This window comes from Ammodytes marinus (genome assembly GCF_949987685.1).
Source record: "Ammodytes marinus genome assembly, chromosome: 5".
Taxonomy (NCBI): Eukaryota; Metazoa; Chordata; class Actinopteri; order Uranoscopiformes; family Ammodytidae; genus Ammodytes; species Ammodytes marinus.
In genome coordinates, this window is record NC_137234.1 from 12,623,114 (window position 1) to 12,648,942 (window position 25,829).

At 39.9% G+C, this 25,829-nt stretch overlaps 2 protein-coding genes across 4 annotated transcripts; one reads left to right on the forward strand and one right to left on the reverse strand.

Annotated features, from left to right (window-relative positions):
- Window positions 1-7,165: 7,165 nt before the first annotated feature.
- Window positions 7,166-10,412, reverse strand: lmo2 (LIM domain only 2 (rhombotin-like 1)). The gene is made up of 3 exons (XM_080027999.1): window positions 9,989-10,412; window positions 9,042-9,257; window positions 7,166-8,240 (listed from the first exon to the last, which is right to left on the reverse strand). The coding sequence occupies exons 1-3, from the start codon at window positions 10,027-10,029 to the stop codon at window positions 8,015-8,017; spliced, it is 483 nt and encodes a 160-aa protein (XP_079884125.1). The 5' UTR covers window positions 10,030-10,412; the 3' UTR covers window positions 7,166-8,014.
- Window positions 10,413-15,687: 5,275 nt separating this feature from the next.
- Window positions 15,688-24,980, forward strand: caprin1b (cell cycle associated protein 1b). 3 transcript variants are annotated; one of them, XM_080027994.1, is made up of 18 exons: window positions 15,688-15,826; window positions 17,131-17,295; window positions 17,476-17,538; window positions 17,631-17,717; window positions 17,807-18,045; window positions 18,149-18,231; window positions 19,453-19,629; window positions 19,748-19,800; window positions 19,894-19,971; window positions 21,274-21,441; window positions 21,516-21,624; window positions 21,743-21,795; window positions 21,898-21,990; window positions 22,786-22,932; window positions 23,264-23,426; window positions 23,585-23,761; window positions 24,212-24,318; window positions 24,426-24,980. In XM_080027994.1, exons 2-18 carry the CDS (start codon window positions 17,131-17,133, stop codon window positions 24,510-24,512), a joined length of 2,049 nt encoding a protein of 682 aa, XP_079884120.1. In that variant the 5' UTR covers window positions 15,688-15,826; the 3' UTR covers window positions 24,513-24,980. The 3 variants fall into 3 exon arrangements, with proteins under 3 accessions (XP_079884120.1, XP_079884121.1, XP_079884122.1); XM_080027995.1 differs by having other exon boundaries at window positions 23,273-23,426; XM_080027996.1 differs by lacking the exon at window positions 24,212-24,318.
- Window positions 24,981-25,829: the final 849 nt, after the last annotated feature.

Sequence of the window (25,829 nt, forward strand, 5' to 3'; positions counted from 1 at the left end):
AATATCAAAATCTTCAATTTATTACAATGTAAGAGTAAAAGCGATGAATTGTCACATTTGAGATTCCAGAACCATCAAATGTTTTCCCCTTTTTCTTGGGAAATACTTCTCTAGGACTAAACCTTGTTGTGAAGTATTGTTCTTCTACTTCCCCCACTGACAAAAGCCATACAAAGCCTGTAAATGTGTCATTTAAAATCCCCGCCCCGGTCAATTTTTTCGGTCCTGAAGTTCTTCATGATCTGTCCAACTGCGGCCCTCCATCCTGCCAGCGTGCCTGCCTGCGCTGGCATTCTGCAATGATTAGAAGCAGGCATTGCGTGGGAAGTCCAATTAGAAACGGGAAATTGCACTGAGCCCCGCGCCGTGTAGCCAAGGTTTGACGCATGGTCACTTACCTGCACATCTGCATTGATTTTTTAAAAGCAGTAGCCACCTTTTTCCACCACCTTAATTGGACTCTCCATCGCTGATTGCTTGAAGGAGAAATGCAGTGCCACGGTCTGCTTCCTGGTAACGGTCTGGCATTTCACTGATGTCTGAGAGGGAGGTGGGAGTCAGGTTTAGATTGAAACCAGGAAGTCCTTTTTTTATGCTCATCTAAATAAAGCAGGTCTAAACTTATGAGGTTGCCGTACAAAAGGTCACATACTGTCACTGGAATGATATGTCATATGCATGACAGTGCAGTGTTATGAGAAGAAAGTTGGCCGAATGAAAAGTTACCACAGCAATCAATCACTAAATTAGTGTTCACATGTAGGCGAGAATAAATCAAACATTAAGTAAGATTCACCGTCATGAAAATAATTTTTTTATAGGTTATTGGATGGGTTTTCTCTTTATAACAAGCCTCCCTCTATTTTCAGCACAAACCAGCTTCACCTTTGACCTGTAACACTGTATCCACTCACTCACGGTCACACTGAACCCACACAAATGTTTTCATGTGTCATTTCGGCTCATTTTCTCGGCTATTCATCCGTGAAAGCACAAGTCTGTGGTTTTGGAGTTATAAAGCAAGTAATACCCACCATTGTAGTTTCTAATCCATATTATGTGGTCTTGACATGCAGCTACATTTATTACTCTGCGATATTGCTGCTTTGCCCAATGTGAGTCAGTGCAAGATAAAAAAAAAATGCCTCACCTAACACCCGCCCATCCCATAAGGGCAGCACTTTCACCCAAGCATATGCTTGATGCAGGTCTTGGGACAGAGCCTCCAGTGCAATGTGTAGTTGGTTCATCAGAAGCCAGGAACACTGCTAAACATGTGGGGATCATTTTTGGGGGAAAAGGACTTATGGCCAAAGAAACATATGTAAAAAACATAAGGTAGATTGGCCCAAAAACTAATTTACTACACTTGCATCACATTTCTTGTGTCATTTCAACCATGATAAATGCAAAAATGTGTATGCTTGTGTACAGACACACTGCTTTGTCAATGATGCAAAGTAACCGATGACATTTTCGCAAGAACTATATATAGAGATATAGATGAGAAGATTGACACTACTCTTACATTTGTTTGGTAAATATGAAGCTACAGCAAGAAGCTGAAATGTGGAACTATTCCTTTATACACATATTTGAATTACTTTTCTTGAGTATTCCCTTTAAAGTGACGTATTGCCTCCAATTCAGTTTTGGAAGAAACACTGAAAGTCTATTTGTATTCTACTATATTTTCGGGGTTACAGTTACTTTATAATAGAAGATTGACGTTCCCCCTGCTTGTAAAATATGATGCATTGACATTGATAACTACCGAGTGTATCAAATTGTTAAAGTAATCAGTAACTGTCGGTAATAAGAATTTTGTAAATTCTTAGTTTAAGTCACAGGTCACAGGGACCAGTTTGCTGCATAGAATTATAATATTTGATACTTCAAACCTTTTGAATTACACTTAAGTACTTTTACTTAAGTAACATTTGAATGCAGAACTTATTTTAGCACTATGGTGTTGCTACTTTTGATTTACCACCACTGTGCTCCAGTCCTCGACCTCTCTGTGACATAAGAGCCTGCAGACATCTAAGCTGAAGCAGTAAACATTGTAATAATCACAGAATCCATCACATCACACATCTATCCACATGGCTGTCTGAAAGTATAGTGAAAGGGAGGAAAGCTTGAAAGACTGAAGAAAAAAACATGCTGGCAGTGAAAAACGGATGGGAAAGAATATTTAAAAAATTGGTGAGAGAAATTGTTTGAGGTAGGAAGAAAGAACATGTAGGGCCGGTTTCACAGACATGGATTAAGCCTAGCCCTGGACTAAATGGAGTTTTGAATGGAGATTGTCCATTGAAAGTACAATTTAGTCCAGAACTAGGCTTAATCCATGTCTGTGAAACCGGCCCATAATGTTTTTATTTAGTGAGTATTAGTATAGTTTAGCATCTATTTTTGTATCTGGTCTGTCTGTGTGTTTTATAATGGTGTCTTGTAAGCCCTTGTGGGTATGGCATAATAATGCATGACGCAATAATTAAAAATAATTAAATCAATTCATATAAGGAGGGGGAAAAAAGTGGAGGTGACGGCTGCTCAGTGTTTCTGGGGGCCCCCATAATAAACCCTCAGCACATATTTAATTCAGTCGGACGACTTAACACAGCAAGAGTTAAAGGATGCACACTTATTACTCACCTGGATTATTACTCCCCTCCCCTGCTCCTAAAGCCTGTCCTCCATCCAGACTGTAGGCGCTACGGGCTATCAGAGAATCGGAGCAGGAATGTGACTCCTGACAGACACATCTCCGAGGACCACAGGCTGAATATGTTCCCAATTAGCCCCATCTGATAAAGTGTGAGTGCAAGTGAAACCCAAGGCGGGCATGATCAATAGCACTTGACTCATTTTGTGAAATGGGTTTGACATTGACAGGCTGCGCCGTGATTTATCACCGCGGTGCTGCAGATAATTGTCCAACCACATCTTCCTTTTGTAGGTGTCGCTGAACTCTCACTGTCATGTCTTTAGGGCTTTCAATATGGCTCGTCACGTTCAATTCACTTCTAATTAATCTTTTTCTATTCATGAGCTGACACTGGCCTACATACGAAAACCAGCTTTCACTTAATCTGCCTGTCAGTTATTTAACACTTGCGCGCGCGCACACACACACACACACACACACACACACACACACACACACACACACACACACACACACACACACACCACATGCAGGCTTTCTTTTTCCAGCGCATTCCCCCAAGAACATCAACCTGGACCAAAATCGCCATCTGCTGTCCACACTGCACACTGCACCAGTGTGAGGTCGATGTGTGGCGGTTGTTCCACTGGGGTGAGCTGTTTGATGAAAACAAGCTGTATAACGTTGCGGTTTCATCCCAAAAGAAAGTCTCCTTGGTTTCCATATACGCACAGCTGGATGGTTTTAGGTCTACCCGTACGGGACTGCTGTGACATGGGCACTAGAGATGAAACAGGCCTGCCTCGGCACACAAACACAGCACTACACTCCCGGCCTTGTGTACAGCTGGCTGGGATGACACAAGAGGCACAGGGCTTTATTGAGACCTGCTGAGGCTGCTGTGCAAGTCAGGGCAGTGCTCTGGCAAAGCTCAGCCTGCAGGGCAACAGAGGAGAACAGGCCGATGGATCGCAGGCCGCTTGGCCAATGTTGAGGGTCTCTGTAGGCCGCTGTGTTGTGTGTGAATGTCGTGAGATGAGACCTGGCCTTTCCCTCAGTTCCAGTCTCATTAAACTCATTGAACTTTCTGGAGAAAAGGAGCAGCAGATAAAGAGTACAATGCTGTCCTTCAAACCCTAAAGTTCTGCTTTGGGTCCTGAAGACACCATGCTCTCCTTAACGGCTCCAAAACATACTTAACACTTTTTTAGCATCTTCATACATAATTACTTTCATAATTTTATGAGAATGACGTATGAAGAGAATATTGGACTGACATCAATTCTGTTTGAGGTCCAAAACCACATTCATGAGGAGGACATTAATGTCTTCAGTACAGAATTGTATGACAATCCATTCAATTGTAGTAGACTATGCAACGTAAGATTAGCCTGTTCCAACCAGACCATCGTACTTCATTTCATTTGTACAGAAGGTCTGGAAGTGCTGTAATTGGCAAACGTTCACTCACTTGGAGGCGGGTGTCTGTTGAAGTTTAAAACTATTGGATCTGCCCAGTGCCACTCTGGATTAGCCAACCAATCACATCACGTTTGGTCAGACGTATGTCATGAGCCGGCTTCTGACTGAAATAGGAAATTTCTGACTTCACTATATTGTAGTCTATGGATCTACCGGTACCTGGCAACGGTAACTTGCTAGAGCCTAATGTTTAGTTATTTGGATGAGAAAGGTTGTAGGGGTCCATACTTTCCCGAGCAGATGCACTGGAACACAGACAGGTCGGAACTCGGAAATTTCCGAGTTCCGAGTATAAAGGAACGCAGCATTCAACTGAAACTGGAGCGCGACTTCGACGTCATCATTCTCAGCCACTCGCTCTGATCGCTGATTGGACTGCCAAAAATTTGGACGAGCAGAATCCCACTAACACACCCCACCCCCAGACTGACTACTGAAGTGAAATGAAAGTTGAGCGGAAGTAGGTAGGCGGGCGGGCGGAGCCAGGCTAACGTAAGATACTATGTCACAAAAAGCTTAATATGTAAATCAATCTATTTTATTTAAAGCTGGGGTGGGTAACTTTTTCACTGTAATATTTGGCAAAAATGTCATATTAGCCATTTAGCTATATCTAGGTGAAGTGGTCTAAATATCTACTCATCACTTTGCTCTCCCCTGCCTCTGTGTGCCGGCCCCAAAAATTGCCACCGCTCATGTACCAATCAGAGCGAGGCTCCAATTCTCCGTTCTTATTGGCTGTTGGGACTGTCCATTCACTGGCACCGACGTTGTTGGTGTAGAGCATGTCAGGGAGGGACCAGAGAGAACACAAGTGGAGTGGTTGAGGTATTTGGATTCGAATCTCTATCCCAACTGCTATTTTCTCCCAAATCATATACCCCAGCTTTAAGTCTGTTCAGTTATCTTTTACTGATGTATGAAAAATAGTTGTACAGGAGTAAGTTTTTAAGAATAATAAAAAAAAACATATACTGTATGTAACATAAAATATGTCCATGCTTAATGTTAATTTCTTCTAGAAATGTGTAAGCCAGTTTGTGGCAAATATAAAAGTTACCACTTCTGTGGTTTTCTACATATTTTGTTGTCAGAGAAAGAAAAGAAAATCTGAAGGATAAAAAAAAAAATTCACACACAGCTTTGATCTTTGAAAGACCATAAATAATGAGGAAGCCAAACCAATGTCAACCAAACACAAGGGTTAATAGTCCTATGTCACCAACAATGTAAATGTTGTAGACTACTGAGCTGCCGCCAATACTTTGTTGTATGTAGTTAACATGTTATTTATCCAAACATATCTTAAGCCTGCCGTTCAATATGGAACTGATTTGTTGTTGAGACCACCGTGTAGTAGATTTCATTTTGCTATGCAGCCATTCCTACAGCATTGCTTAATACCACACTGACAATTATTTAATGTGCAGACCTCCAATGAGCAGCGGCCTAGCATCCCTCTGTGTGCCTGCCTATACAGTAAATTCCCATCTCTATTGTGGGAAAACTTGTTAGTTTCCCCATGGGTATCTCTTTCAGCAAAAGCGTCATCTCAGCCTGGGTGGGTTTTTTAACTCTGTTCCTTCATTCCTCGCTCATCTATGAATAAACTGCTGTCAGGCCCGGACATCATCACAGAGCTTCTCTGCTTCTTCCCTTTACCATGCTCTCCTCTTTTTCTATCTCAGAGTCCTTTTCGTCTTATTTGCAAATTGTTTCCCGATCACAATTTAATGTCAGAGCTAAAGCTGCTTTTCTCTGTGGTCCAGCGCTTTCGTTCCAGACTTCACACGCAAGAGCAATTCATGGATCCAATGAGTGATGTTATGCCTGTAAAGATAACTGGGGATGGCAGGTGGTTATGGGATGGCACTCGAGGAGCACGCCTTGTGGCCAGTTCAGAGTCAGTTGACAGCTGGCAGACATGAAGAAGGCAGCGAAAAACACTCTGAACAGCACCAGCTTTGAAGACAGACACCAATGAGAAAGAAGCCAGAGACAGCGACAACATTAGAGCCTTAAACATCATGACTTCATTAACACCAAGTTCTTCTGTCTTCAATCTGGCAACAAAAAAAAGATACCTGATTACATGAGCTGTTCATTGAATGCTTGGAATTCGCAAAAATCTTTAAGTGGCCTCTTGTGGCTAAAACCGGGTATAAAGAATAAAGCGCTACATCTATTCAATAGGAAAAAAATGCGGAATGTGAGGAAGGGCTCTAGCCACACACTAGTGGGGCTCTAGCCACACACTAGTGGGGTCCCAACTGAGCTTAAATTTATTTTGAATCCAAGGTATTCACTATAACTTATTATAACAGAACAACATTGTATTAACTGTGACTTATAATATATCCTGAAATTTCATCTTGAAAACCTATCGATGTCATGGGTCGTTTTCCCCCTCGTAGCCTTCGTGTGCGATGTCAAAAGGTCAACCCAACAAGCATTCCATCGCTATGTATATGTTCATCTGATGCCTTGATTTTATGTGTCTTAAACCCATATGCTTCACATGTAAATTTGACTTCAACATATGCAGCCAGTTTTTTTAGGTTACGCTTGAACTTCACAATTGATAAGATATACTTAGACTCTCTCCAAATACATGTGTGTGTTTGGTAGGAATCAGCACATTCACACACATTCATACAAGTACAGCATGAGTAAAGGGGGCCAAGTGACTGGAAATTTGTGTGGTCGGGCCTGGCTCATACCATAAGGATCTACTGTTATTTCATAAAAACATCCACAATCTATAGTATTCTCCTTTATATTTGAAGTGTTCCAAAGCTGTTTGCATACCACAATTAGATGTATATGCAACTTAGACTTCGTGGGTGATATAAATGTGGGTCACAGTCTGTTGGAGTTGGTTTAAATCATTCTTTTAAAATTCCTTTAATTGCATGGATTTCAGGTTTATTTGTAACTACCAGGAATACCCTTACACCAATGCTTATCACTGTTTCTCTAAATTGTAATTTATTTCATAAATGTACATGTAAATATCCCCCAAAATTGGGTGCATGTCCAGAGAGTTGCAACAATTACAAAAGAGACGCCGGAAACATCTCCAAAGTCGGTAAAATAAGTAAGTATGCATGGGTTCCCTCAATCACTAGAGGGCGCCACCAGTTCAACCTGGAAATACAGTGCAATCATTCTGATCAGGACTTTTCTAAATGGATATTATATTCCATTTATATTATGATAATCTGGTAAACTATTCAAATAATATAATAATAAAATAGAGACAGAGTCTTAAGTCTTGTCAGTGCAGCAGGTAAGATGAACATGCAAATGCCTGGTAAATTTGTCTTCAAGCAAGCATACAATTAAACAAATATGGAGCTTCCAATAATGAATGAAAAATAAGTAAATATTTACTAGAATTTTTGGCAGTTCCCTTTCTTATTTTATCTATTATTAATTATCTATTATTAATACCAAATAACAGTAGTTATTCCCATGAAGTGATCGACCCGTAAAATAAAACCTAACTGAAATTCTTATTGAACATGCAACAGTGTTTGACAGCAAGAAACTTAAAACATTGCTAAAATTCCAGTGTATATAATAAACAACTATTTTTGAATGTTTAAGTATTTTTAGTCTTTAACTTTTTTTTGCATTCATGAAGCCTCTGAGTAAAAGCTTTCTATTATTGCTGATATTCTTCATTAGTCTCCACCAGAGAGCTGTGCTGAGTTTTTGCCTCTCCTATTGCATTTAAAAGATTCCAGATCAATGACATATGCATGTTAAAGCCTGCACCGGCTACAACATGTCTGTTTATCCATGTTTCATTGTCTTGTGTCAGTGCCAGTGGGGAAAAAGGCAGAGAGAGTCTTTCTAAACCATGTTGTTGTTGTTGAGTTTGGTCCACTCAAAAATGTCCTGCTCGCACACAATGTCTGAGTTGATGAGCAGGTAGCGGTCGCCCACGCAGAAGTGCTTCTGGCAGGCGGCACACTTGAAGCACTCCAGATGGTAAACCTTGTCCCGCACGCGCATCGTCATCTCAAATGCTCGGATCCTCTTCTCACAGGAGGCACAGAGACCGTCCTGACCGAAAAGCCTGAGCGTAAAAGAAGACATCAACGTTATTGAGAGGGAGAGATGTAACATTCACTCATTCTTGATAACATTCACTGATGACCTGTTAGGGGTTTCCCACACTTCTTTAGAGGATCAGGCTGGCAATATTCTACATTTCCCTACTTGTTAACACATTCTTCTCTGCATTGTCTTGAGCTCATTTTTGTTGAAGATGTAAATCCTTAAGAATGTGTCAACAATATACAGTTTAACTTTAATGTTCTTGTATACAGACTTGTATTAACTCTTAGTAACTTGACAGGTTAACTGCTATACAAGAACATTCAAGTTCATTTATCACCGTAGACTAAATTAACCTTTTTGGATTTATATACACTTTAATATTTTTTTTTTCATTTCTAAAAAAGATGGGCACTGTGGTAATTAAGCAAGTATTACTAAAACCATTGTAAACAGTAGGTCCTATATTTGTCGGGGACTATTTTCAGCTGCTGATTTATACATTTGGTGTACTTGTGAGGGTTTATAGCACCAGTGTATGTGGGATTGACTCAAAATAACCTTAAGGTCACGTTTGTTTTAATTAAGGAACATGTCATGCAGCACAGAGGAATACACTATCAAGCTTTGGCTACAGAAATATATATCAAGTCTTTTAATTGGAATTGATAACAAAAAAATTCAGACAACTTTTGAATAATATAAATCACACTGCAATCACTTTGACTCTTATGACACTTTACTGTTGTTAAGCAGTGTCTCGTGATAGCGTAAACTGTTTGGTTAAATGAATCACAACATTACACCATGGTATACCAACCTGAGGTAGTCTCTTCGACACAGTTTCCTTCCCAGCTTGTAGTAGAGCCTGCGGCCCACCTCCCCGAGCCGACAGCCACACAGGTCACAGCTCAGGCAGTCCTCGTGCCAGTACTGCTCGATGGCCTTCAGGAAGAATCTGTCACCTATGCTCTGCTGACACCCACCACAGTTCAGCAGAGACGGTGGCATCTGGAGCACCTCATCCACTGGCTCCCTGGAACAGAGAGAACCCTGGTTAGAAAATTCAATATTCTTGGACTGTTATAAGTGCACTTTTTAAAAAAAAATCAATTAATTATTGAGTCTTTAAAAATAGTTAAACATGTAGCACAATTTCCTGAAAATGACATTCTGCTCATATAATCTAATGTCATAAGAAACAATTGAGAATCAGACTCTAGGGAATGTAGGGGCATTTTTGCTTTGCATACGATTAATGGCTTATTGAAATAGTTCAGATACATTTTCTGTGCTTGACTTATTTATTAATGAACTCTTTGTTTTAGCTCAAAATTAATAATTAAACTACCCGTAAAATACAATATGATTGATTTGCTTATATTTCGAAACATGTCAAAATAATATCCCAAAAAGCCCAGACTTCCATAATGATCTTGCGCTGCCATTTGTTGGTCCACTGATTTTAATCTGTCCATCTTGGACTCACTTGTACAATGACAGTGAAACAATCAGCTTAACAACAAATAATCAACCTTTGGGACACTTCATGTGTTGTGTGAAACACACACAGACACACTAAAAACAACAGCATCAATCTGCTCTTGGACATGAACCTTTCCAAAAAGCAGGAGGCTCCTGACCTCATGCTATCAGTCATATGCAGTTGTTGCACGTGTGACAGTTTGGCTTTCACATCAAGGAATCATCTTAATTTTAAATATCAGAATAAAAATGTTATTTCCACTTAATACCAAAGCTACTTACTCATTGGCTTCCATTGTCTTCCTCTCTATAGCGGATGCCATCAGTATAATAGAATGTCCAGCCTGATCCAGATTAGAATTCAGAGTCCACAGCCAGGACGCGCTGCACCTGCTCCCACAGCCTCCAAGACGCCACTTAGTTACCCCGGGGTGAGGCTTTTTTGTCTGTCAAATTAATAAGCAATTGTGGAAATGGCCGCAAGAGAAGAAATGTTCGCTCTAAGCAGCTAAGCGCGGATGACACTGTCATCATTTCCTGAGGCAATAACCCGCCGTGACACTTCCATGTCTCTCACGTGAATGTGTATCTCCCTGCAGCGACTTTGATGACTGTCCCTCATCTAAATCCAAACACCATCAGTCCGATCAGACGGTCAGTGCGCAGGGGTCTGCTGTCTCCATGCGCTGTGGACAGACGCGCTCCTCCTCCATGCAGGCTACACCACCGTGTTTAAATACGTCGGGCCGCCTCGGTCTCAGCTTTCGTTTCCCTCTTCCTGCTCACGACTGTTTGACAATGGGGGGAAATCGGTCTTAAAGCGACAGCCAAACACTGCACACTGCCCAGCGCGGCGCTCTGTCAGGCGTGGAGGAGTTGGGTCGTGACTGAGACTAATGAGTTCATTATAGGCTGCGCTGCTTGACCAAAGTGCCGATAGGACAAAAAGATAAAGAGCGGCGTGATATAATAAGTAGGCTGTAGGGCCCTGTGCATGATGAGAGCGGGTCTCATTACTTCCCTTGTAAGCAAAGGAATGTATGAAATATGTTGAAAAGTTGTTTGTTTATGGGTAGGCCCCTTTCTCACAAGGAAATAGGCCTAACGGACTTAATTCATTATTAAGAAATAAGTAACTATTGAGATGAGTAATAGATGAGCCTAAGCCATAATAGCCTACACACAAAAAAAGTGTGGGTTGACTAATGTATAGGCTAACACATTTTAACTTCCACTTCCAATAGTTCGGATGGAAATCTTGCACTTTTTGCTTCACTAGCCTACATTTATTTAAAAAGTAAATAGGTGTTAGTCACTTTGATTTGTGTATAGCTTACAAAACATTTTTGCCTGATATATATTATTAATAACAGTTATTGTAGGTTAAATGGCACGGTTACCCACATAGGTGTTTCCAGAATGATTAGAACTATTCAGGTTGGAGGTTGGAGTGCAAAGTTTTACATGCGATCACCAAGTCTCATAATATTAGTCAGGATAAAATTGTAACTTGTCCCACAGTAAAACGAACAGTAAAGGCCTCTAAAGAGCTCTTGAACTATAACAGACCTACTTAGTAAAATGGTAGAAGAGAGAAACTGCTATAAAGTATCCAAAAAATAAGATCTTTTGAAAGTGGTCTCTGTAATGAATGAATGCAAGGATATTTCTACATAGTGTCCCCATAGTGCCTTTCTCCTTTTCAAACCCAGAGCGGCTGTGGGCCCTTCTTCTTCTTCTTCTTATCTGCTGCCAATGTCTTGGGGCTGTCTGCAGGAGGGCGGGACACACACAGCAGTTGGACTGGCCAGGGAGATAAAGCACCCAAACTCCAGCAGCAGCCTCAGTAAGCTCCTCAGCCAGATGCAGCGGAGTAGAATCTCAGGGTAACTCTTATTTCAGGATGAATGAGTCCCGGGGCTTGACAGTCTTTGGACTGTGCAGGCTCACTGGACAGATACCAAGCTGAGAGGGCCCGGAAGCAAGGTGAGCGTGGCACTGCATTGAGTGCCAGCTGCACATAAAGCAGAGATAAAACTCCATATCCTTCAAATGAGAGACATGTTTACAGCAAGATTTTCCCCTGGTGTCTTTGTACAACACAACGGCACAGTGCGAGGGGCTAAGGTGGCTGTCTAGTCTTAGTCTTAATTTATATTAAAAATGACAAACACGTGAACCATAATTTAGGTCAAAAGGGGGGTCTACATCTTCCCTTTCCCTTCCCTTTTGTATTAGACATCGTAGCCAATCCTTGTTGCAATCTCCCCACGTGGTATACTCTGTAGCTTTTGATCATCATGCAGTCTGTATATTCAGCATCATCCAGCAGTTCATTCAATGTATATCACACTCCACATTTCTAACACATTAAATATATATTTTTTTACAACATGATATTTTATGTTCAGTTTGCCATATTTGATGTCTATATAATTTGAATTAAAGTTTAGTGGGTTCGCTTGCACAAAAGTCTTTGTAATAAAAAGTATTTGGGGTTAGAAGAGCTTAATCAAAATGACACATTGCTACCATGATGTCTCAATACCTCTCAAATGTCATGTTGCACAATATAACACAGATCTCAAGAGCAAATTTATGATGAGACGAGAAGCAGGAAAAGGGAAAGTCAGCGCTGATATGACACCCAAGTCATCCGCTACTTCCTGTGGAGTTGACTGAGAAAGCCCAGAGGATGTGCAACTGGCATGCAGAGATGAAGCTTTCCTGGGGGGTTGGTACACACTGCATTCACTTCCTCCCCTACACCCCCTCCAATGCATGATGATGGCATTGGCACACCTCTCATGGCTTTAGATAGGCAGGTCGGTTCCAGATGGTTCAGTCTGATAGTAACAAGGCTTAGAGCGCACCATTAGAACTCTTATATGTGTATTCAGGCTTCCTAAAAGATCACTAGAATTGCATGCTTCATGTCTCAATTCAAATAAATTATTTATCATTATGTTTGGGGCCGCACAGGCAATTTTGTTTTCCAATTTTATTCCAGTCTCAAATAGAATTTGGAGAGCAAACAGTTAATAATGTGGATGACCTTTTGGGAAGTGGTGTCACTCATGTCCAACTTCCTGTTATGCAGTGTTTGGTACTGAGAGCATTTTGGAGTTGAAAGCATTTTGGAATTTGAGGGCAGGTAAAAATAAGTGGTCCTTTCTCTCATCATGTGGAAAAGATCATGTAGATAAAGTAGAAGTTCTTGTAGCCACGGCTGTTGCAGGATATACAACAAATATCCCACCACCTTGCTAAGTCATTAGATATTTCCCGTTTAATGTTTTCCTTATTATTAGCGAAACAACGATAGTAATCCAATATCCATACATCATGAACTATGTGGACACAGGCTTGCAGGCCTGTTTCCTGAAATAAGAGGACTCTGGACCCATTGTTGCCTCTTTGATAGCACACACTCTGGAACAGCAATAGAAAAACCGACCACTTCCTGCCTGTAGTGAAGTGGTAATTGGCATCTGTTTCAAAATCCTCCTCTTAAACTGTTACAGTTCTACAAAGGTATGAATGTTTAATTGTGCACTGTTACCTCATTGGTACAAATTGAAGAACTGTCTGATTCGTTGTTAGTATTAAAATGTAACAGAGTAAGGTGTCAAAGGTCAGACGAGGAACCACCCTGGAATTCTTTTACAGAATGGCTGATGGACTGTGTTCAGTGTTGTTGTTTGATTGAAACACAGCAGGCTGCGGAAATGAGTCACTCGTTGAAAGAGAGCTTCACTTGCCCTCGGGATCCTCCCTTAATCAGTATTATCCCTGAAAGAAAACACTTTCAATGGAACAGTGCAATCAAAACGCTGCGCAGCCATGTTAACTGCTTCCTGTATTTGGCAAAACAAAAGAAAGCTGCTTTCACGTCCATATGGTCAGTTGATTCTTTTATAGAAACAGATATGCTGGTGAGGTGAAGCTGAAATAAAAACAACATGTTAGAAGTCCCAATTTTATTGGAAAAGAAAATCACAGATCTATTAAATTATTGATTCAGTGTCTTTGTGCACATGAGCTGAGTGTGAAATAACCGCTGACCTAATTGTTTTACTTTTGTCAGTCAATGTATTGAACATGAACGTTAGGTTTAAAGGCAAGCAGAGGATACACATAAGCTTAATTTCTCTCCAGCCAGTTTTACTGTATTGCACTGCTAGGTTTTACTGCCACCTACAGTTGTAAGTAGGGAAAACAATTTAGTTGCAGTCATCAGCATTGCCCATTAATTTCTTCTTTTTTTCTGCGTTTTCACAGCTTTAATTGATAATGCATAGAGACAGAGATGAAATGGGGTATATAGGTTAATGACATTCAGTGAACGACCACAGGTTGGATTCAAACCAGGTCTGATGCGAGGAGGACTGGGCCTCGGTGGACCACTACACCACGAGCGCCCCAGCATTGACCATCAATGACATGATCTCTAAAACCAGTTTTAATCTTGCAGGTATCATGACCATCTACTTGTGTTCACACAGCTGATTATATTAATATACAGTATATTTAAAAAAATATATATTGTATGAGAAGTGTACTGAAAAGTGTGTCAACCTTGGTGATACTTCTATATACTGTAAATATGTTTGGAGCTAACTTGTATGTTCTTGAAAATATAATGCTAAATAAATGTTGATTCATAGACATGACTTGATAACTCTGCTTAGGTCTTTAATCCACATGTACACATCTATGTTACTGCAATTACCACAAGTTATGTTAGTGTACAGTACAGCTACTTTATACTGTATATACAATAATTCATAATTGAATTTTTTTTTTTGTAAATATGTGGTACTCGTATTTCCCCTACTGTTGTGGGTATATAAACAAGCAACTCTATTATATTATAGCAATTATAATCTTCAGTGGTCAAACACACATCAATCTTGACTTAAAATAAATTAATGCATTTCTCCAAAAGGGAGAACAGAGTTTTACTATAATAATTCAATTTCTTTAACCTCTCAAAATTACTTTAAAATGCTGGCAATGGATGCCGGGAACCTTTGGGCTTTTACAGCTTTCCAAAAATTCTAACAACGATGAAACATCTTCAAATAATCATATCAAACGGAAAAGTTCAACCTAGACAGATATTTGTTAAATTTCCCTTTTATTTTATTTATGCCATCCAATGTGCCTGCTATTTTAGTATTGGACCTACTCAGAAATCTCAATAACCTGTACCTGTTAAGAGTTGATTATTGTTATTATAATTATTAGTTTCATTGGTTCTTTGCTGACAGCTTCAGCCTTAAATATCCATATGTTGGTTTTGGTAGTGTTCAAATTACTTTTATTTGTCATATGTACATTTAGTTTTAATTTTAATAATATAATGAACTACTTAAGCAGTCCCCGACAATGAAGCCATTGGTATTCAGACTCTAAAAAAAGTTTTACAAAATGTATGATTTCCAGTCTAAGTCTATTTTTCTAAATAAAAAGTGCAACTTTAACTTCACTTTAACTTTTTGAAGCTGTGCTAGTGACAGCCATCTTCATATAATTAAATGCCCCTGTTGAACTTGAACTTTAAAATTCTGTGCCAAAGATGGTACAATCATCTATTGTTGGACTGGTTATGTGGGGAGACAGCTGTAAAACACATGCCAATGCTTACAGCTGCTGCAGAAAAGGGCTGTATGTATGGCATATGGATAGGATAGAGAGAGAGTAGCCTAATCAAAGCTAATGATTGTGCAGATTTTCTGCCAAGAGGCTGTTCACTATTTTGCCTGCCCACAAATAAAAACTTTTACTGTTTAATTATGAAAATATAAAATTGTGCTTAAGCAATTGAATTAACACGTCTGTGTTACATATGGTCAATTTGTTCTTAATGAACTTGTGCTGTGTTAAGATTTGTTTTTGTAGTTGTATGTATTTAGGCAAATCTTCGACAGCTGAAAACGGACCTTCTCCTTTATAAAGAGTTTCTCCGTCTCGCGCACCGTCTCAGTTGTCGGTGAGGCCGGCGGGGCGGATCCCACATTAAAGTGAAACAGAATATAAAGCAACACAACAACAATAACAACAAGACCGCTTTGTATACTTCGCCTACAAGCTCCCCTGTGGATACAAAACATCAAGGTGGGTTAAGTAGGACTCGCGCGGTCAAAGGTAACGCTGCTCCCCGGCCGGCGCCTGGTAAGCACGCGCTGCTGTTGCTACCAGACAAACCTCGCGCTAGCACTGCGTGAAGATGCTAAGTGCAATGGTCTCTGCTAACGGTAGTGCGGCCAGGGCCATTTTACCGAACCTCAAAGATAACACCGGCTAGCGTACCACTGCACTGCCAAGGACCATATAGCTTGAAACCAAAGACGCTGCTTTGTAGGTGAATTGAATGTGTAATTTTTGTTAGGAGAAAAACCGTGTCGCTCCAGTTTACGCACAGTTTGAATCAAAGTTAAACAGTTCCTGCGATGAAATGGTTTGGGATCTTACGGATGTAGTCTGACCAGTACCCTGTTTTGTTACAAAGCTAGTCATACTTCATTTTATACATCGTTAGATTACACTTATGATGCACCACCTGTAGTAGTTATATAGTTATATATGTTTTGCATGTGCTATTTATTACCAGACCCAGAGTTAACATAGTTAATATCTCAGTGACATGTTATTGATGTGATTGTGGCATTCAATCTGACAATTTATCATCTAGAACTTGACACCATTAGTTGAACAATCTACTGGTCGACTGGCAGAAGTAAATGTACCAATAACAATTCTGATTAACAATTAAAATAATTTGTCAATTTTGAAGGAATTCCAGGTTCTCCATTGGAAACTTTGAGTTTGTTTGTCAAACTGATGCCCTTTGGGTTTTAAACTGTTGGTTTGTTAAAACAACAACAAAAACAAGCTGTTTTAATATAGTGCTTTGGGAAATGCTGATGAACATATTTAACTATTTTGTAATGATGCATCGATCCTACCTACTCTCCCCTGATACCAAATTTATCTGTGTACTTCACTTCGTGAAACTCATTGGAATCATTTCTGTAGTTAACACAGGGCCATAGATTTCTTTGGCACTAAAAGCTGAGTCAGGCCTGAATTCATGAAATGCAAAATGACATTTACAAACAATCTGCAGTGATACTGATCCAGAGTATGTGATTGTTGCATTGATATTACTATATGTCAGTCTAGAGACTGGATCATTAATTAAACAGAGAGAATAATTGGCAAATTAATCGATAATGAGAGTAATTGTTGCCCTAATGCCATGACACTGCTTTGCTTTCAATAGTTTATGCAGCAGTTATTGACTTTTTTAATAGTCTGTCCAATGACTGTTTTGACAAGTTTCAAGCGAATAATCCTTCTTTCATAAAGGCATCTTCTTTTTACAGCCAGAAGTTAACTCTTCACACTTTAATTTCCAGATGCCCTCAGTGATGAATTCAAATGGGACAGGGCCGTCGGCCAGCCCAGAAGTGGGATCCGCTCCAGGATCGATGGGCAATTTTGGACTAGGTGGACAGTCCGAAGTGTTGAAGCAAGTGTTGGGTATCATCGACAAGAAGTCCCGCAACATGGAAAAGAAAAAGGTGTGTGCTATTGCCAGCCTTTTTTAAGGGCCTAACTGATAACATGTAGTTTAATTTCTTCTGTATAAAATATAAGCCATGACTGGTTTTCCACCATAGCTGATCAGCTAAAGCATTGGAATAAAATCTTAATTTTTTAATTCAGAACTGTTTTGCCCCATTCTGAATGTTCTATTACAGGGCAAACTGGATGATTATCAAGTCAGGAAGAATAACGGGGAGCGTCTCAATCAGGACCAACTTGTGAGTACCGTGAAGCCCTCATCGTTTCTACTTAGCCACACATAATCCTGTAACTCTTACAAACAGTGTGTAACCCCTTTTCTTCTTTTTAGGAGGCTCTCCTCAAATACCAAGAAATCATGAATAACTTAGAATTTGCAAAAGACTTGCAGAAGACGTTCATCACACTGGGACAAGATGTAAGGACTCTGCTTGTCTGTCAAGTTCCCTCAGAGTGTCCTCCAGCTGGACTTTTAGTAACTGGACTTCATTTCCATATTGTCATTAGATCCAGAAGGTGGTGAAGAAGTCTGCCCGGCGCGAGCAGCTCCAGCGGGAGGAGGCGGAGCAGAGGAGGCTGAAGACGGTTCTGGAGCTGCAGTTCCTCCTGGACCGGCTGGGAGACGAGGTGGTGCGGCAGGACCTGAAGCAGGGAGTCAGCGGCTCACCACTGCTGACAGACGCAGACCTCACAGCTTTTGATGAGTTCTACAAGTTAATGGGGCCAGAACGGGATCAAAACGTCAGGTAGGTCTCAGGCCTGGTGGCAATTTGAGATGCAAAATACTTCTTCTTCTTTCCCTTTCCTTTTTTAAACAAAGGTCTGAACAACTTATGTCTTCACTTGCAGGTTGGTTGACCAGTATGAAGAAGCATCTGTGCACCTCTGGGACCTGCTGGAAGGGAAGGACAAGGCTGTGGTTGGAACAACATGTAAGTCGAATTAATAATGAATGAGTAGTTTGGGAGCATTACTGTAATTAATAGCAAAATTACTTTTTTCATTCATGACAAACTGGCTTCCTTTATATGCCCAGCGGGTGGTGACAATTGTTGACAGGACATTGATTTTAGATGCTGGATGACACAGCGGTCATCAACAAGTGTTTTTCTTGTGTTGAAGCTGGCCATAAATGCTTTGCTTGATACTTTTGAATGATCCCAAGGCACGCTAGATATATTGCAAAAGCTCACAACAAAAACAAGTAACTTCAGGCCATTAATAAGTCTTAATATGCTAATGTTGCGTGTACATTGTATTTTGTTATGCCGCATGTGTGCAGTGCTCTGATGTGAATAATCAGGGTTTGGGGATATGGGTGTACTGCATTCTCAGCGATCTGGCCTCAGGTCTCGCACTGCTGCATTCTGCTTGGGGGCTGAGCAGTGTGGGCTTATCCTGACTCAGCAGTGGGGCAGGGTGCCAGTGGCCCTGTCGCCTGTGGTTCCACTGGTCAGATCTCTGGAGCTACAATAGGATACTGGTGGTGACCCAGTTCACTTTATCAACACCAGCCAACTCTTTTCCCCCTAAGTTAGGACCTCTTGGCCTGAGGCAGTAAACGATATAACATTGTCCTGCTTTGCCTGAAGAAGCGAATGTAGAAATGCTTTAACTTGAGGGCTCTTATATCATAGACAATATAATGTATCTTTATTGTCCACAGTGGTGGAAAAAGGATTGTTTCTACTAGTTGCATATTTCTGAAGTAATTTCTAATCTGGCCTTAAACTTTTTCTTGCAATTAATGTTGATGTTGCCATGGTTTTCAGTTGACCATTGCATTATGGCAATTTGGCATTGAAGGCCCAGAAACATACAGTATTTTCTTAACTGTTGCTCAAATGGGATCCTTGATGAACGCAATTATTTTTTCCTTTTTTTCTTTTCTTTTTTTTTTTCTTCTTCTTTTTGTTACATAAATATTCCAAAGTGCGTTAGTTTTAACAGTTGTAAAAAGGTCTGTGTATAAAACGGTTGCTGGATTGAGTTGACTATTATAGACATAAGACATAACCACATCCACCTTGGTTAGAAATGTAAAGTTTCAAAGCTCACAGAATAATACTAGTTTGATTATTGTGACTATGTGGATGTCTGCTTCCATGGCTTGACCTTCCAATAAATAGTTGACTCTGTTGTTCCTCTGCTAGACAAGGCACTGAAAGACACTTTGGACCAGATTCTGCTGAGCGGATACTTTGACCGGGTTCCACCTCACCAAAACGGAGTGTGTGAGGAGGAAGAGGAAGAAGAGCCCACCTCAGCAGCAGCAGCACTGGCAGCAGCAGCTGAATCGTTAGACACAGAAGAGCAGACTGTTGATCCAGGTCCTGACCAATCTCTTTAAGTTATGCTGCATGAAACTGTCTTTTAAAAAAAAATCTATTGGAATCAAACAATAAAGAAACCAGCACTGCTTTCTCTAAGTTCAGTTTCTTATTGCAGAAACTGAAATCATTGAGGAGTTTGTGGAGCCCATTGCGGTGGAAACAACAGAGGTGAGGTCAATTTTCCCCGACCAGTGAAGTCTTTTAGTTAAATATAAATCGATTTTTTAGCATCGTGTTTACGTTTTGTTTTTTTCCCTCCAGTTTATAAACAGACAGTTCATTCCAGAAGGCGCTTACAGTGAGAAGGAGCAGGGGGATGAGTGGACCACAGAAACAGAGGTATGCCGCAGGGATTTGGCTTTCTGAGATGATCTTTTTCCTATTTTATGCTTCTTAATTTGGCTTTAAATGGCCTCCATTTTGATAGTCTGATTTGATGTTGCTATTTTAGGTATTTCAGTGGAAATGTATACATATCTAACAAGAACAATTTAAAAACGAGTTAAAATCATTTTGTAACTTAAAAAAACTGTGATTCCAAAGATGTCCAAACCCTTTCAAACTATCTGTTTATAGTTTATTGCTTGTAGATTGAGATTCTGCATGCAGTTAAGTTCTGAAGTATGTGAAATATTTTTCATACAGTGGATGCAGCCACAAAATGAATAGCAAAATGTTTCACTCAACAAAAATGACATTGTGAAAAACTCTTGTTTTGATGCACGTTGCCTAAATAAGCAATGTATTGGTGAGAGCTTTGGACTGTTATCACCTGACATCTGCATTCCCTTCGATGTCATGTTCAAACTGGTTATGTTGATGTTCAGATTAGTTATGTCACTGTGTCATATCAGATGTTCATACTTTGTTGTCAATTTTTTTTGTTCACTTATTATTGACAAATATTTGTCAGACATTGGGTCCAATTTTCCACTATTGTTATTACTGACAATCAGTTCAAGTGAGGGTTGTGATAGCTTTTTCTTTATTCAGAAAGGCTTTAGTGAAGTGTTTTATTACTGAGTAAGCAAATAGGTGTAGATGGGAACATTTGTTGCCAGCCCTAACACAATGTATAGTCAAGATTAAATGTCAAGATTTTTCTTTTTATCACAAGCATCTGTATGCATGCTCATGCTGCAGTCAGTTACTATTTCTTTCTTGCTGTGGTCATCGCTGTGTTTTTCTGTTGATTCAAAGTTGTGAAAAAATAAAACATGCAAAGTTTCCTTCAGAGAGTGGTGAATCTTTTTTTTTATAGGCCCTACACAGTATGTACAGGCAGGTGTCTGAGAATAATTTTTAGATGTTGTGATGTCAGTTGATAAGTTTGCAGCATGTCATTTTCTTTGCCTAGTTAAGTTTTTCTTTTGCTGGGTATGTTTCCTCTGTTATACTGGTCTGATTGTTACTGGCTTGCAAGTTTACACTGACAATGACTGAAAACACATAGAACATAAAGTCAATGAAGACATTGCTATACTGGAAAGCACTCAATAGATGTTTTATTATCAGCTGTGATGACTGATGAGCCCGGATGTGAGTATAAACCCACAGGAAGCATCAAATGAGCACTCAACCAGATTCCAGTTATTCCTTGTTCCTTTTCTTATTCTCCTCTTCTGTCTCCTCCACTTACAGGCCGTCAGTGCCATGCAACAGCCTGTGCTGCCTGTGGCTTCCCCCGTTTCCATGGAGACCCACCCTGTGAACCTAGCGTCTCCTGTGCCACCCGCTGACCCTGTAGTCAGGAAGCAGGTGGTTCAGGATTTAATGGCACAGTTGCAGGGAACGTACAACTTTATGCAGGTGAGGACTTTGTGCGGGGAACGACTGTTTACTTCAGCTATGCAGCGTGATGCTCATCTTCCCTCTGTTTTCAGGACTCTATGCTGGAGTTTGACGGACAGCCCATTGACCCAGCCATTGTCTCAGCACAGCCTATGAAACCCGCTCAGAACATGGACTTACCACAGATGGTGTGTTCTCCAGGTACGTTTTATTGAAGAGAAACTTAGTACTGATTTCATGTGTTGTGTAAAAATTATACTTGAAATGGCTTCCCTTGTTCACTAAATCTCAATACTGAAACCTCTCTTAATTCACCCAGATTCCCGGCTATCGCAACCCAAGTCTGTTCCTGTCCAACCTGAGCCCACACAAGTGAGTAATCTTAACTTTAACGGTCAACACTGATTGTGAAAAAGCGACCCTGAAGACATTTTAAACAAAACAAACACTCCATTTTTACACTCCATGTTTTAGGTTCCTATCGTTTCGCCAAGTCCACCCCCCATGTATCAGACCTCACACACGCCCGATCCTCGACCCCCAACAGAAGCAATTGACCCCATCCAGGTAAACCACACTGTTCATTGAGAGACTCCCTGTGTGACTTAAAGGATGTAAATGTTCACATATATAAATTAATGTACCATTGTATCATTAATTGACCAAAAGATTAATTTACTGGTTATGGAAGTAGACAAATTGGTTCCAGGCTGATCCACCGGCAAATGGCAAGAGATGGGTGGTCTGAAATTATAAAAGAGTTTATTTAAAAAGAGAGGCCAGCTTTTTATATTCTCAAAATGATTTAATGTCTTGAATGAATTTCCCAAGATGAAAAGTCCAAATAATATTTCAAAGTCTTAAATGCCAGTAAATAAAATTCTGGTAGAGAAAAAAGTAATAAGTCCTATTTTATACTGCAGATCGAGGCATTTTGAACATTGTACCAGCAGAAATGCTTTTGATGTGTCAAGTAGTATCAGATGCTTGTTCAGATTCTCAGCTTGTTTTCTTCTTTGATCAGATTATTCCTCATTAAGGAAGCTTCTAATTTCAGACTATTTTATTTATTTGGGCAAAAGTGTTCAACAAATGTCGGATTGTGCAATGTGGAAGCACCTTTTCTACTTCCCAAAGCAAGATGTGTTTAAGCGTACTGTATAAACAGAGACCCAGCTCTAGTCCTGTCTTAAGTTTAATTAAAGTGTATCGGAATACATCATATTTAATAAACACCTCCTGTATATTTCTTTACAGAATTGGACATTTAAATTGTGAAACCTTTGCCTAAATAAACTATGAAGCGCTTTTGATAGAAAAAAGTCTTGAAGCCATGTGCCCTGTGTTTTCTCTCTTTGACAGACATCCATGTCCTTGTCGTCGGAGCAGCCTCCACCCTCCACAGCTCTCCCAGCTGCCAGTCAAACACAGGTTTTCCAGCCTGTTTCCAAAGCTCCTCACAGCAGTGGCATCAATGTAAACGCAGCACCATTCCAGTCAATGCAGACAGTAAGGCCCTTGTGATGACACTAGTGTTATACAATGATACCGTATTAAAACCTTATATTCTAGTTAACAATGGCCTGTCATGTAGATACAAAAGCCAAAAAACAGGTATTTCCAAGACTTTTCTGTGCGCCAGGGAGATCAAAATATAAAATACAGTACATTAACTCCATTAGTAAGTGGTTGAAGAGTCCTTAACTGTCCTCATGTTTGCAGTTGTATGAGTTTGTGGTGGAGCGGCTTTGTCCAGGAAATATTGAGTAGTGGACTTTACTTGTAATGAGCGTGTGACCTTTCCTCTGCTTTTGGTTTCACCACAATGTGGCCCTTGTTGGTCCCTCAGGTGTTCAACCTCAATGCCCCAGTCCCACCAGCTAGTGAGACGGAAGCTTTGGACCAGGCCAGCCAATACCAGAACACCTACAACCAAGCCTTCAGCAGCCCGTCACCGCATCCTGTGGAGCAAACAGAGATGCAGTCAGAACAACTGCAGAATGGTAGGCAGATTTGTAGTCTTTTCTTTCCCCACTTTTTAATTTTGCTGTAATTCCTGCGATTTGGTTCCAGTTAAACTAATTTTTTTATTTCATTACTGCTTGGTTAACTTTGACTGGAGATTGACCTGTATTTTTTTTTTTTTTTTTTTTTTTTGTAGTTGGTGCCTTCCATTCCCAAGACCAGCCAGGAGGCCATCAGCAGCCTTCCCAGCAGGGCCCAGGCTTCGGCCGTCAGCCTCAGGCCTTCTACAACAGCAGAGGCATGTCCCGTGGTGGACCTCGCAATGCCAGGGGCATGATCAATGGCTACAGAGGATCATCGAATGGATTCAGAGGTAAACTTATAACTTATAGACACAAGTGAATTAATTATTTTCACTGAAGCCATTTTCAGACAGAAAACAACACTGGCTCCATCGGTCTTTTCAAGTCATATACTGTACAACCAAAGTGACATAGGTGTTACGCTATGGGATTATTCAGACATAATAGGATCTGAGTAGACCTCAATAGGACAGAAATAAGTGGTATGGGTGAGTTGGAAAGTATTTAATATCAAATAAAGTATTCTGTTAGTCAACATATTGGATGTATTTTTTTAAATTAGCATAATGTGTTTAAAAGTTATTTCTAGGCTTAAATAAAAATCATCCTGAGTGTGATACTGTGCATCTGTCTATTATATAATGAATAGTGACGTTTATGTCTGGAAGGGGCTAAAGACTCAGATTATTTTATTAATTTATTCTAGAAGCATTTTAAGTTAAAAGTCTTCCTATTTTCAGGTGGCTATGATGGTTATCGTCCTCCTTTTGCCAACACTCCAAACTCTGGTTATGGACAGACTCAGTTCAACACAACTCGGGATTACTCGAATGGGAATTATCAGCGGGTATGAAGGAAGCATTTAGACTTCACAATGGATTGTATTTATATCGCCCTAGCTGTCTGTTGGAGTTGTTTCTAAAATATCTGTATTATGTTTCTCTGTTGCTGAAGGATGGTTACCAACAGAACTACAAGCGGGGAGCTGGTCAGGGACCCAGAGGAGTATCGAGAGGCAGCACTCAGGCGATAAGATCCTGAAAAAGCCTTTTCATAATGACTGTGACTGATTAACTTGCACCACACTGAAAAATTCAAAATTCATGCATTTGCCCCCAGCTCACTCATGTTCTCTTTTTTTTTTTTTTTTTTTTTTTCCGTCAGTGGTATTTTTCCTGTCTCATAAATCAAAGTAATGCCTGCTTTGATATTTGGAAATAATAAATCCTTTTAAGTCTAGAAACACAAGCTAAGCTGTAAATCCAATCATCGGTTTACACGAGCCATGTTTTACAATATTCCTGTAAACTTGAAAGATTTCATAAGTTATTTTTTGTATAAAAAAATGCACCTACCACTGCTGGTCCAACCCTTGGGAGTTTATTTCCCATTCTCAGTTCTCTTCTGTCATTTTGGTTATTAAAAAAAGATTTTATGTTCAATGAGCTCCCGTTTCCTTGTTTGTAAATTGATGTTGCTTCAAGAGTTTCAATAAAGTTGTGTTGCATACCCGTGCTTCTGCCTTGTTTTTCTGCTGATCAGTCGAGATGTGTGTCAGTGCGAAGGTGCTATTAAATCCTGCAGTTTTTTTGTAATTATTTATTTGTTCTATTGAGGATTGAGTTTTTCTCTTTATACGTTTTATTTGTTTGTAACCTTAGTTTACATTAGTTTGTCACTTAAACACACACAAAAAACTTAAATTTAAGATTTTATGTGTAAATAAGTGATGTGTGCAACATGTACACATGGGTTGTTTTGAAGAGTACCTTAACTTTTACACTAATGTTAGACTTATCTATTGTTTGTTTTTTTGTGCTGACAAAATCTCGACAAACTGCCTTGGGGTACAATCGAAAATAAACTTGAATTTAGTTCATGCTGTGGTTTAAGTGTTTTGCCTCTGATATTTGGGTTATCTTCCCCCTGAGTTCATATTCACAGGCAGAAATGGTGCACATACCGTTGGTTTTAATCCATGGATATATAAAAGGTTTAATCCAGTATCCACTCCAATATGGTTTATATAATATATACTATCTATATAATATATACTATCTATGGGTTTAATCAGCCTCTCACCTGAAACTGTAAAGATTGATCCCAATCTCAGTCACCAAATTCCTTAAAGAAGTTAACATGAAAAAGTGGCTCTCTTTGATGATCCACTCAGTCTGAAACACACAGGTTTCATCATACAGGAATACTAGACATATTCACTTTTTTACAAGTCATAACCAGTTATTTTGTTTACAGTCTTGCTTAAAAGGTGACTGTTTGACTGTCGTCAAACAGTCACCATTTATCAAGTAGTTGCATGTGGATTGGTCATATTTTTCAGCTGTGGAGAAGTCCACC